This window comes from Cyrtonyx montezumae, unplaced genomic scaffold (assembly GCF_038088225.1).
Source record: "Cyrtonyx montezumae isolate F1298 unplaced genomic scaffold, pur_monq_1.0 scaffold_4, whole genome shotgun sequence".
NCBI lineage: Eukaryota > Metazoa > Chordata > Aves > Galliformes > Odontophoridae > Cyrtonyx > Cyrtonyx montezumae.
The window spans coordinates 12,431,227-12,442,352 of record NW_027072045.1 but is presented as its reverse complement, the minus strand read 5'-3'; the positions used below and the strand labels follow the sequence as shown (position 1 = coordinate 12,442,352).

General features: G+C 54.3%; 2 protein-coding genes across 2 annotated transcripts in view; one reads left to right on the top strand and one right to left on the bottom strand.

Moving 5' to 3' along the window:
- Positions 1–786: 786 nt before the first annotated feature.
- LOC136055207 (prosaposin-like) lies at positions 787–7,207 on the top strand. The gene is made up of 15 exons (XM_065746917.1): positions 787–1,240; positions 1,734–1,865; positions 4,505–4,629; positions 4,748–4,822; positions 4,911–5,036; positions 5,242–5,430; positions 5,519–5,662; positions 5,770–5,826; positions 5,951–5,959; positions 6,038–6,154; positions 6,230–6,307; positions 6,381–6,731; positions 6,820–6,900; positions 6,985–7,080; positions 7,163–7,207. The coding sequence occupies exons 2-15, from the start codon at positions 1,805–1,807 to the stop codon at positions 7,196–7,198; spliced, it is 1,545 nt and encodes a 514-aa protein (XP_065602989.1). The 5' UTR covers positions 787–1,240; positions 1,734–1,804; the 3' UTR covers positions 7,199–7,207.
- Positions 7,208–8,777: 1,570 nt separating this feature from the next.
- CDH23 (cadherin related 23) overlaps positions 8,778–11,126 on the bottom strand; it is a 115,792-nt gene continuing 113,443 nt past the window's right edge. The window contains 8 exon segments of the mRNA XM_065746215.1: positions 8,778–9,098; positions 9,658–9,780; positions 9,879–10,008; positions 10,193–10,253; positions 10,466–10,506; positions 10,592–10,671; positions 10,808–10,928; positions 11,009–11,106. Coding sequence (XP_065602287.1) covers positions 8,778–9,098; positions 9,658–9,780; positions 9,879–10,008; positions 10,193–10,253; positions 10,466–10,506; positions 10,592–10,671; positions 10,808–10,928; positions 11,009–11,106 — 975 coding nt within the window.

Sequence of the window (11,126 nt, the reverse complement as noted above, 5' to 3'; positions counted from 1 at the left end):
GCACCTAAGTAGCAAGTGGAGATGGCAGGCGGTGAGAATGCTGTTGCAGGTATTTATTAGCTCTGCTGGGGTACCTGGCAGCCTTCCACAGGAAAGCATCACACTGAAATATAAACTTTTGAACAGAAGACTTCCAAGGTAGGCAGCTATCCTGGAAACAAGTCAGGCCCTTGAGGTGGGGGCTTCCAGGATGAGAATCCTGCTTACGTTGCTCAAGGCAGGCCTTTTACCAGCTTGATGCACAACATTGGCCGAGGTAACTCCTCAGGAGGCATCCAGGTAGCTCTGGGAGTCCTCTGGGGAGGAGAAGCTGGGCTGAGGTGTAGCTTTGAAAATTCCAGTCTTATTCGGAAAGTGCTGGCAACTGCTCCTCATTGTGCAGTAGCTCGGATGAGGCAGGAGCTCCACTAACAGGGCTTCAGGAGCAGGCAAACTCATCTTCATGGAGTTCAATGGGAAACCACTCAGCTGCATCTTTTTTCTTACTACTTGTACATACTGAATGTTTGGGCGGTGTTGATGGATACTGAGACAGAATTATTTTGTGTACAGAACTCTGAAGTCCTCTGAAGGTATACAGTATCTGCAGCTTTCTGTCTTGGCAGGCTTGTGCAGTGCTTCCAGTAGTGTATCCCAGTAGGTGTGCCAGGCAGGGCTCTGCAAATTGTGGCTGCCCCAGGAGAGGTACAGGTTGCCACACTGCAGCATGCAGTGTGGGATTGGGTCTTGTAGGGTCTTTTAAACTGAATGATACTCTTGAATATGTGGGGTTTTTTTTTTTGGGGGGGAGGGGGTTGATGGATGCTTGCTCTTATCAACTGGGAAGGCTGTAATTCCTGTGGGGGTGTTTTAGTAGTGGAGGACTCATGCTGGCAGCCTGTAGGGTGAGGTGAGCTGGGCCAAGTCCTGTGCTCCTGCTGGGGATCTCTTCAGTCTTCTCACTTCCTGTGGAATGTGGCACCTGACTTGCTTGAGTTATGTGGGGGGGGGGGGAGGATGTGCAGTTGCTTTCTAAAGAACATTGTCTTGATTACTTTTTTTTTGCACAAAAGCTTCTTTAATGAACAATAAAAACCTCTGTAAACTGATAACTCCATTGTTTCCTTGGTGTTTGCTAGGATCTTGCCAGTGTCCCTTGGCCTCAAAGGAGGAAGAGGGCATGTCCCAAAATGTCACTTGAAGCTTCTGCAGCAGAGGCAGGGCGATACCAGGAATCTTGAGGCTGAGTGACAGGATTCAGGTTTGCATTGCAGCTGTGCGTGTCCTGTCAAGCCTTTTTATATGGAGGGCAGCTGTGGGCTTGCCAGGGATTGCTGCTGCTCTCTTCCCTGGATGAGAGCAATGCCTGCTGTGAGGCAACACCGAGGTGTTGCAATTGCTATGCACAGGCTGCAGGGAGTTCTTGCTGGAGCTGTTTGCGAGTCAGCAGTGAAGCCTGCTATCATTTAGCGTGGCTTTCCTGCGTCTTCATTGTTTTTATTTTGATTGCAATATATTTCTTATAAATGCTTAACAACACTATTGATTCTCTTGACTAAACTCACTGGTTTTTAATACCTGTGCTAGCTTTGGGGCTGTAAAATGAAGCCTGGTTGGTTCTGACCTCCTGGGAATACTTGCCTGGCTCCAGTCCCTCCCTCTGCTTGCATGCTGCTGCTGATTTTATAATCAGGGCATAAAGAGGGGTGTGGTAATTGCTGTGTGTAGGTGTTGGTTCTCACTACTTCTCCCAGCCATTTCAAGATTCCTCAGACTGGGAGAAGCACTGGGAGTAACCAGCACTGAGCACTGTCTTGGGAACAGCATGGCGAGCAAGTGGAGAGGCTGGATGCTGGTCCTCTCTGTGTGCCTGGGGTCCTACCAAGGTAAGATCAGGCTTTGTGCCTAGGGCTCTTTCCTCAGGAGAGCCCAGTAAATGCCTCTGAACCCCAAAACTATTCCAAGCTACCTTGAGCATGTGCTCCTTGTCACAAAGGATCGAGAAGGTTTAAATCTCAGTAGCATGCTTCCTTGTCTTCCGTGGTTTTTGGTGCTCTCTAATGGATTGTGCTTAAGCTCCTGTTCACTTGAGATCTAGCATTCTGATTTCTGGCCTTAATGGTAATTTTAAGGGCAGAAAATGGTTCCTGTAGGAGCTGGCAGAGCTGATGTTTTGTAAGGGCTCAAGGGGAGTGGAAGAGATGAGGTTGAAGAGGGTGCGTGTGGCATCTCAGCAGGGCTGATAGCTGCCACCCAGTGTGCTGGGCCTGGATGTGTGCTATAGAGAGCCAGAATGGCACACTCAGCTGTCCTTCCTGCTTGGGGGTAGGGAAGCAGGAAGGTTAATTTCTGCTGAGCTTCCTAGCTGGGTCTTGGTGAGCTCTGGGTCACTGGGTGCAGTGTTGGGACGTGATGGAGCCCTCACCAAGCAGGGCTTTGGGAGCGGATCCCCCAGGCAAAGCTGCTGCTCCCAGGAAGCAGAGGGGTCTGCGCCTCGTGATCCTTGCAGATTTTGAGGGGGAAAGCACTTAAATTCCTTGGGGAAGGTGCAGAGCTCTGTATATGCAAGAAAGCAAACTCTTAGACCTTTGTTGCTCTTGTTATGGCTCCATCAAGCTCCACAACCTGTGCAGTGCTGGCCCTGTGGTGGAGTTGTGCCCTCCATCTGGGACGTGCTGGGGGACATGGGGTGCTGGGAGCTCCCCAACCAGCAACAGGACCAGCAGGAAAATTCACCTGTGTGCTCAGCATGTCAGGGCCAGCCTGTGGCAGAAGGGAGCGCATCCTCACTGACTCCCCATTTCCTCCTTCCTGGAGGACTTACCCTTCACATCGCCATTTCTTGGCCAAATCGGTGAATGGTTTGGGGGGAAAAGCTGTGTTGGGGTGTGTGTAGCAGGCTGGTAACTGGGACATGGGGCCTGCATGCCACCCCCAGGCTTGCACCACAACCGGTTCTCCGGGCTCAGCCGGCTCAGCTGTGGAACGCTCCTCTGCAATGTGCTCAGGGCACTGCAGTGATCCCATCCCTACGTGTCCTTCAGAGGGCTGTCCCACTTGAGGACCGTTTGTGTGGTTGGTCTCCCTCTGGTAGAGGTGGTCATGACTGTGGGGCTGTGTCCATGGGTTGAGCTGGGCCATCTCAATGTGTGCACTCAGCGTTTTTTTGGGTTGTGTGGTGTGTGCTACCCCTTCCGTGCTTACTCAGCATCTCACAGGATGAGCAGGTGACCCAACCTCCTTAAAAATAGTGATTAAAATGGGCAGCTGTCCTAACTAGGAGGATGTGGCAGGCAGGAATGGAGTCATGAGCAGCTTCATGCTGGGGCTGCACACCCCCATTTCCTCACCCTGACATCATGTTCCTCTGTGCAAGCCTGTTTTCTTTCACCAAAGCAGCAGTGAGAGGGAGAACTGGGTGTAGAAAATACAGTATGGTTTTTGCTAGGGGAAAGCATCAGTGGTCTTTTTTTTTTGTCCTATATATCAGAAATATATATTTCTATATATGATAAGCTCAGGAAGAGGCTGTGGGTCCCCATGCTTTGTCTCTTTTATTTTAAATGGTGCTACCCTTTAGCTCTTGTCTGCCTTGTCATTCCTGTTCAATGCACCACGGTTGTCCCTATATCAGCTGATGCGGTGAGTGCGTGCCTGAGTGGGACTGTTCTATGGGGAAAGTGCCTGTGGGACCCACCCTGCCCTGGGGCAGCCCAACAGCAACATGGAGCACTGTGCTAGCACTTTTGCTGCAGAGTGCAGCCTGGGAGTGGATGCTGCTTGCCCTGGACAAAATGTGTCTGGATATGTGGAGGTGGCAATTACCCACTGTTGGTGGGAGGTGCTTATCAGATGGTGTTACACCAGGCCTGGCTGTCACCCTCAGATTATGTGTTCTGCAAGGCTTATGAGTGGGTTTTTTTTTATGGTGACGCCTTACCATGTGTGTTCAGCCTTCCAGGCTGTGGGTGCCTCACATTTGCTGTGATTTTAAGATGGGAGGAAACTTCCATCCTTATCGGGGAATCATAAATGATGTTACAAAAGGAGAAGGAGGCAGAGCTGGGGCTCCGTGAGCTTTGCGTGTCAGCAGCACGTGGCAGAGATAAAATAATAAAAAATGATGCTATTGTGAAATGAGCAGCATCACTCCTTGCTGCCTAGGCAGGCTTGGGGTGGGATGGAATGTGAAGTGATGAGGTGGATGGGAAGGAATGGATGGGGTGAGATAGAATGAGATGGTATGAAAAGGGAAGTGATGGAGCGGGAAGAGTTGGGTTGAGATGGGATGAGATGGAATGGGTTGGTAGGAAAGGGGAAGCAGGTAAATGGAATGGGATGAGAAAAGGTGAAGTAAAATGGGGTGGGAAGGGGTGGGGTGGGATAACAAGGGGGTGGGAAGAGAGTTGAGTTAGGCTGGGGATGGGGTGGGGGGAATTATGTGAAGCTGGGGGGTCCATGGGCTGGGGGTCAGGGATCCATGTGTGTGCCTGGGTGCTGATGCTCCCCTCTCTTCCTCGTGTAGTTGGGGCCAGCCCCCTTCCTGAGTGTGGTGAGCAGCCAGAGGAGTGGTGCCGTGATGTGGGGACGGCGGCCAAATGTGGAGTGCTGGAGCTGTGCCGACTCACTGTCTGGGACCAAGCACTGGGGGTAACTGCAGCTGGGGGATCGTGTGGTATTGACCTGCCCCCGGCCCAGGGATGGGAAATAGAGATGATGTAGAGGGTCTGGTGCCATGGCAGCATCCTGATGTATTCTGCCTCAGCAGAAAGGGATCCCGTGCCACCTGTGCCAGGTGGTGGTGTCCACGATGGGCAAGATCCTGCAGGACAACTGCACAGAGGTGGGTCCTCACTGTGGGGTTATGGGCTGGTGTCTCCTTAAGTGTCTGCAGGGTCGGCTGAACCCTGAGTGATCCCCTTCTTCTCTAGGAAAAGCTGCGGGTCTTCTTGGATAAGAGGTGCCAGTACCTGCCCTTTCAGGACTGGTCAGTCAAGTGCAAGAAGATGGTGGACACTGGTATCCTCGTCCTGGCCCAACTGGGCAAGCAAGTGCTGGTAACAGCCTGGGGACATGTGCAGCAGAGGGACCCCTTGGATTGTCTGACAGGGGGAGCATGGTGGGCGTGTACCACACTATAATGATGTGGGAGGCTGCAGCCAAAGACCTCTGTAGGGAGGGGATGGGAATAGGAATGATGCTTTGGTGTGGGGATAAATGGGGATGTGGTGATGGCCCTAGCCTGCTACCTTGCTCCCGCAGTCGGACCCAAAGGTGGTGTGTGGCACCATCAAGTTATGCCAGCCCCGAGGGGGGCATGAGGGGGCCTTGAAATTCCAGGAACAGCCGCCAGCCCCTGCAGATCCTGCACAGGACTTGGCCCAACTGGCAGTGCCCTTCATCAATGGTGTCCCGCTCCTGCTCCAGCCCCAGGACCCACCACATGCCCAGGTAAACTGCTCATTGCTTTGAGTTAATGAGGGTCGTGCAGCAGAGCGGTTCAGGTTTGACACCAGGTCATGCTGTTGTCACCCTGCAGGACACTGGGGACCTGTGTGAGGACTGTGCCCGACTAGTGGCAGCTGTGCAGCTGGAGCTGAGCAATGGGGCCAACACCGCCCGCTCACTGGTGGCCCGTGCCAAGGAGGAGTGTGAGGGCTTGGGGCCTGTCCTGGCACAGAGGGTAATGTCGCCATGCCACGTGGCTGCTGGGGCAGATGGGGGTGAGCTGGGTGACCTGAGAGGACTTTCCCAACTTGAACGAGTCTATAATGTGTTCTCTCTGCGCAGTGTGAGCATTACCTGGCCAAGTATGCTGACACAGCTGCCTGGATGCTCCGGCACTTGGTAAGCAGAAGAGCTGCTCCTTGGTGTTTCCTTTGAATTCTCCAGCTTTCTGGATAGCTCTCTCTGTTGAAATTCAGTTCTTAATGATCATTGTTTTTTATTTTTCTCTCCTCTCTCCCTTCAGCAGACTCAGGTAAGTGAGATGCCCACAGCCACCTCCTATAGAGCCCGCAGCAGCTCTGGGTGCTGAACATGGGCCATGTCTCTGCAGGACCCACAGGAGCTCTGCAGCATGTTGGAGCTCTGCCCTGTAGCAGAGCCAGGTCCACAGCACACATTGATCTCTCAGAAGATGGCCCAGCTCCTGGGCACACTGCTCTCTGACATGGTATGGCTCCTGTCCCCTCTGCCAGCAAGGATGGATAGGATTGAATGCAACTCCACCCTTTCCTCTCTCTCCCAGGAGGCCCCACCACTGTGTGAGATGTGTGAGTTTGCTGTGCGGGCAGCTGAGAGCCTCCTAGAGAACAACATGACAGAGGCAAGCAGGGGTCAGGATGGGGTGGGGGCTGCAGGCAGTTCCCTGTGGCATCACCCTCCTCTGCACCCAACAGGAGCAGCTGGTGAATGACATCGAGAAGGTGTGCTACTTGCTGCCTCACAGCGTCCTTGGCCAGTGCAAGGACTTTGTGGACTCGTATGGCAAGGCTGTGGTCGTCATGCTGCTGGATGCCACTGACCCTGAGGCTGTGTGCACCATGCTGCACATCTGCCCACACCGGGGGGCAAGCCGTGGGGCAGAGCTTAGGGCAGCACTGGAGCCGGCTGCTGGAGCCTTCTGCAATGTCTGCCAGATCCTCATCACCTATCTGGATAATGAGCTGCTGAAGAATGAGACACTGACGGAGCTGGGCGACGTGCTGGAGAAGGGCTGTGAGATGCTGCCTGCCCCACTCGTCACTACGGTCAGTGGGTCTATGCCTGGGGTGGAGGGGGGGTGTCCCTGAGGCCCCATCCCAGCACCAGGCTCACCCAGACCCTTGTCCTCTGCAGTGTGAGACGCTGGTGGTGCAGTATGAGCCGGCAGCCATGCAGCTCCTCGTGCAGATGATGGACCCTGACTTTGTCTGCACTGTGAGTGCAAACCTGCAGCTTGGTGTGGGACTGATGGTTTTCAGGGCCCCATCTCACCATCCCCTCCCGTTTCCCCCCTGCCAGAAACTCCGAGCTTGTGACTCACAGCTGTCATCAGACCCCTGTGTCCAGGGACCCAACTACTGGTGCACCAGCATGGCCACGGCCACCGAGTGTGATGTAAGTGACAGCAGCAATCCCTCTGCCTGCCGTACACCCACAGAAACAGCTCAGCCTCCATCTACCCCATCTCTCCCTGCAGGCTGTGGCACACTGCAGGCAGCACGTGTGGAACTAGGAGCACCTCGAGCTAGGAGCACCTCCACCCTAGACGCCTCCTCCCTTGGGATGTGGCATCCAGATGGGTCCCTGCTGTGCTCCTCCAGCCCTCTCTGCTTTCTTCTTTTACACCCTGGGGCTTGGATTTTTGGATCAGGTTTAAGGGATTTTGTCTTGCTGTTCGGACTGGGAGCTCAGAGGTAGGCTTGTTTCAAGATGCCCCCCCATTGTGTTACCTGCGGAGTGAGGATGTCGTGTCATTCCCCATTCACATCCCACCCAGTGCTGACACCAGAGCCTGGATTGGAGCAGCTCCATGGACTGGGAGGAGCTGTCACACTGCAGCTCCCATTTGCTGCTGTGTTGCAGCTGGGCTCACTTCATAATTTTATTTTTAACCTGTGGTCACCAATTAAAGAAACAAAGTGGATTCTATGTGCCTGACTTCTGCAGTAGGTGAATATTGCAGGGGGAATGAGGAGACAGAGGTTGGGTTAGAAACAAGCACATAGATATGTCAGTATCTCAAATGAATGAGATGGGGGTATCCTTCCTGGCAAACATCCCCTGAAGGGGGGGGTCCTGGTACTGAATCTGTCAGTGAGGCAGTGGAGTGCTGGGTTGTCCCCACTCCCGCATCAATCCCTCTCTCCTCCTGATTAATGTCTTCTGTCATTCAATCTTCTTCTTCCATGTCTATCTCTCACACCCCATCTTCCCCTCCCTCCATCTTCCCTTATCACCTTTCCCCCCCTATTCCCATCTCCATCTCTCCTTCCTCTCTCCACTCTCTCTCACTACCACCCCCCTCATTTTTTTTTTCTTTCTACCCTCCTGGTTTTTTTTTTTTTCAAGTGTATTTAGGATAGTGAGTTCTTTTGGGGGGTTAGGGGGGAAGGACAGCAGACAACCTAACCAAAGCCATAAGGAGTGTATTTCATTTCTGATTCCTGTAACAGACTGTTCCCAAAACTCTCCACAAGGTTACGGTTGGAAACAACCCCCAAAAGAACAAACCCGAGAGAGAGGGGGGAGGATGAGGGGTTTACACACAAACACTTAAAAGCCAGAAGCCTGCTATTGTCAGTCTCTCTCTTTTCTTTCTGTGTTTTGGTAAAGCCAGCAAAATGGAGCAATGTTTTGGGTTGGGTCTTTCCTTGTGGGAAAGGTGACAGTGCTGGATGGGCTCGGGCTGTGGGTGCTCACATCTGAGGTGCAATGAGCTTTGGTCCCAGCATCACCTGGCGGTTGGGGGCACCTCAACACAGCCTTGGGGTTGCTTTCACTCCCCTTCCAACCTCCTAACACTTGAGTTCATCGCATTCTCTCAGCATTATTAAAAAAAGAACAGATTTCTGTTTTGTTTAAAAAAAAAAAAAAAAAAAAGAATGATTTCATGATTTGGTGACACGCAAGGATCAGTCCTGAGAGCCCTCCTCTCCCAGGGCCCAGCTCTCCAACGCTGCTGGGTTCAAATGCAGGGAGGGATGGAAGGGGGACGGAGTGCTGGTCTCAGTGTGTCCCCAGCCCCCCCCCCCCCCCCACTGCACCCCAGCTCTGTGCTCACCCCCCTGGCAAGCCTGGGTGTGTGCTGCTTGTCATAGCTCTGTGATCTCCAGTGGGCTCTCCATGATCACCTCCTGCATCTTGTGCAGTGGGGTGGACTTGGCCGACTCAGTGCGGGCGTTGTGCTCGTAACCCCCGCAGTCAGTGGTCAGAGTCTCCAGCGAACGCCCCAGCACCTTCTGGTCGTCCTCAGGGAGGCTGTTGAGGTCAGAAGCCAGCAGCGTGCCCGTGCTGCCGTGCACCACATGAATGCCATCAGGGCCTTTCAGCTCCACCGGTTGCTTGTGCCGAAAGCGCAGGCTGCCCTGGCTGGGGCTGCGCTCCTCGTCCTCCTCCAGGTCCTTCTGGATGAGCTGCAAAACCCCCCCAAGATGTCACCACGTGGCCTCATTCCCTTCTGCACCACCTCTCTTTCCGAGAAGGAGAGACCTTATCCTTCTCTTTCTCTGCATGGAGCTCCATGATTGATCTCCCACTTGCTTGTTTTGTGCATCCAGATGTCACCAAGCTAGCCTTGGGCTGCACAAGGGGCTGTACCAGGTTGTGGGGCTGGGAGGACACACTGCATCCCAAAGGGCACGGCAAGCATCTTCCCCCTGCCCACGCACACCCCGTCTACCTCTGTGACCGAGGAACGGTCCCCCTGACTGGAGGTGGCCTTATGCACCATCCGCTGGGCAAAGAGCCTTTTCAAGCGCATGTAATCATCCAGGACCACCTTCAAGAGAGAGCCCTGGGCAGAAGGGAAGAGAGGATGGGTTATGCAAGGGAGAGGGCTGGGGTTTTTTTTTGGTAGGAGATTGGCCCCATCCCGGTGTTTCCTGCAGAAAAAAAACCCTTCTTGTGTAGTGCCTGATGGGAGAGAAGCAAGGCTGGCCCCATGGTGAGGATGCTCACAGTGGGGATGCTTACCTTGATGGGCCCCTCGCGCATGATCTGCCCCAGCTTGGCGATGTTGTCATACTCCTGGATGGCAGCTCGCAGGTAGCGGTCGTCCTCAGGCTTGGCGGCTGATGGCTCACGGCCAAAGGTGCCCTGATGGTAGGGAGACCATGGCTTTGGTGCCCTTCTAAAAGGAAAGGGTGAGCAACCCAGAAGGTGGCCCCAAGAGCAGGACTGGGGCTACAGCTCACGTGGGTCCTGGCCGGGCTGTTCCAGAGGTCGGTGATCTCGCTCAGGTTCTCAGGTAGGTCATCTTCATGCTCTGCTTGTGCCGCCAGTTCCATGGTCCGGCAGAAGGGGTCCAGCCACACGGGGTTGGCCCTACCCCAGGAGGGGTGCAGTGCTCAGCCGCAGGGAGAGGGCTACCAGAGAACAGCCCAAGCACTGTGCCCGGCTGCATCCCTCCATAAAGCAGAGGACGCTCCACCACAAGTTCATCCCTGGCTTTAAAATGTGTGTACCCCATTGAGAGCATCCCTTGAAGCAGAGGGATAGGAGAACTCACCCATCAAAGGAGTACTTGTTGGTGTTTGGCATGTCCATGATGTCCATGAAGCCTCTGTTCCCTGCAAAAAGCAGGGGGGTGGCGGGGAGGCTGCCCAGCAGCTCAGCTGCTTGCAAGCAGCAAACAGCCACGAGCATAGGGCAGTTACTGTCTGGGGGGGGGGGGGGGGGGTTGGGGGGGGGTCGAATTCAGAGACCCAAATGCACTGGTGGCAGGAGGAGCATGCCCTCATGGGGCTGATGACATGGGAAAGCCTCATCCAACACCACTCACCTGTGGAGCCCGCCACAATAGCTTTCAGCTTCCTTTTGTGCCTGCGGAAGAAAGAACTGCAGCAGATTAGGGGAGAAGACCAGAAAGACCACAGAGGAGGAGGTCTGGGAGCTGGGCACCACTCACACTGTGCGGTAGTACCAGTTCATGAGGATGAAGAGCATGGCAGCCAGGAAGAGCAGGACAGCCAGCACGATGATCGCCATCTGAGAGAGACAGAGGGGTAGCGGCAAGCTCCGCTGCTGACCCAGCTCCCCAGCACGGGCATCCCCCCACACTTAATGGGGGACAACTTCTCTCCGGATTGTGGGTGGCCAGCTCCAGCTCCAGGTGGGCCTTCACCTGCAGAGCTGAGAGGTCGTCGGGAGCACGGGCTGTGATGGCGGGCTGTACGTCCAGCACATTGTAGTTCCTGAAGAGGTTCCTCAGCTGCTCCTTGTTCTCATCAATCATCTGAATCACCCTGGGTGGGGAGAAGAGTGCTTGGGCATCTTGCTGGTTGCAAGGCTCACCGTGGGCTCTGAGCAAGACTGGGTGACGTACCGCTCCACATCCAGGATGCGGTTGGTGTCCCTGTTCACCACGTGGATCAGCAGCTCTGTCTGCGCAAAGTTCACCCGGCCTTTCTTATCCACATGGAACTGGGGAGAGGCAGCAACAT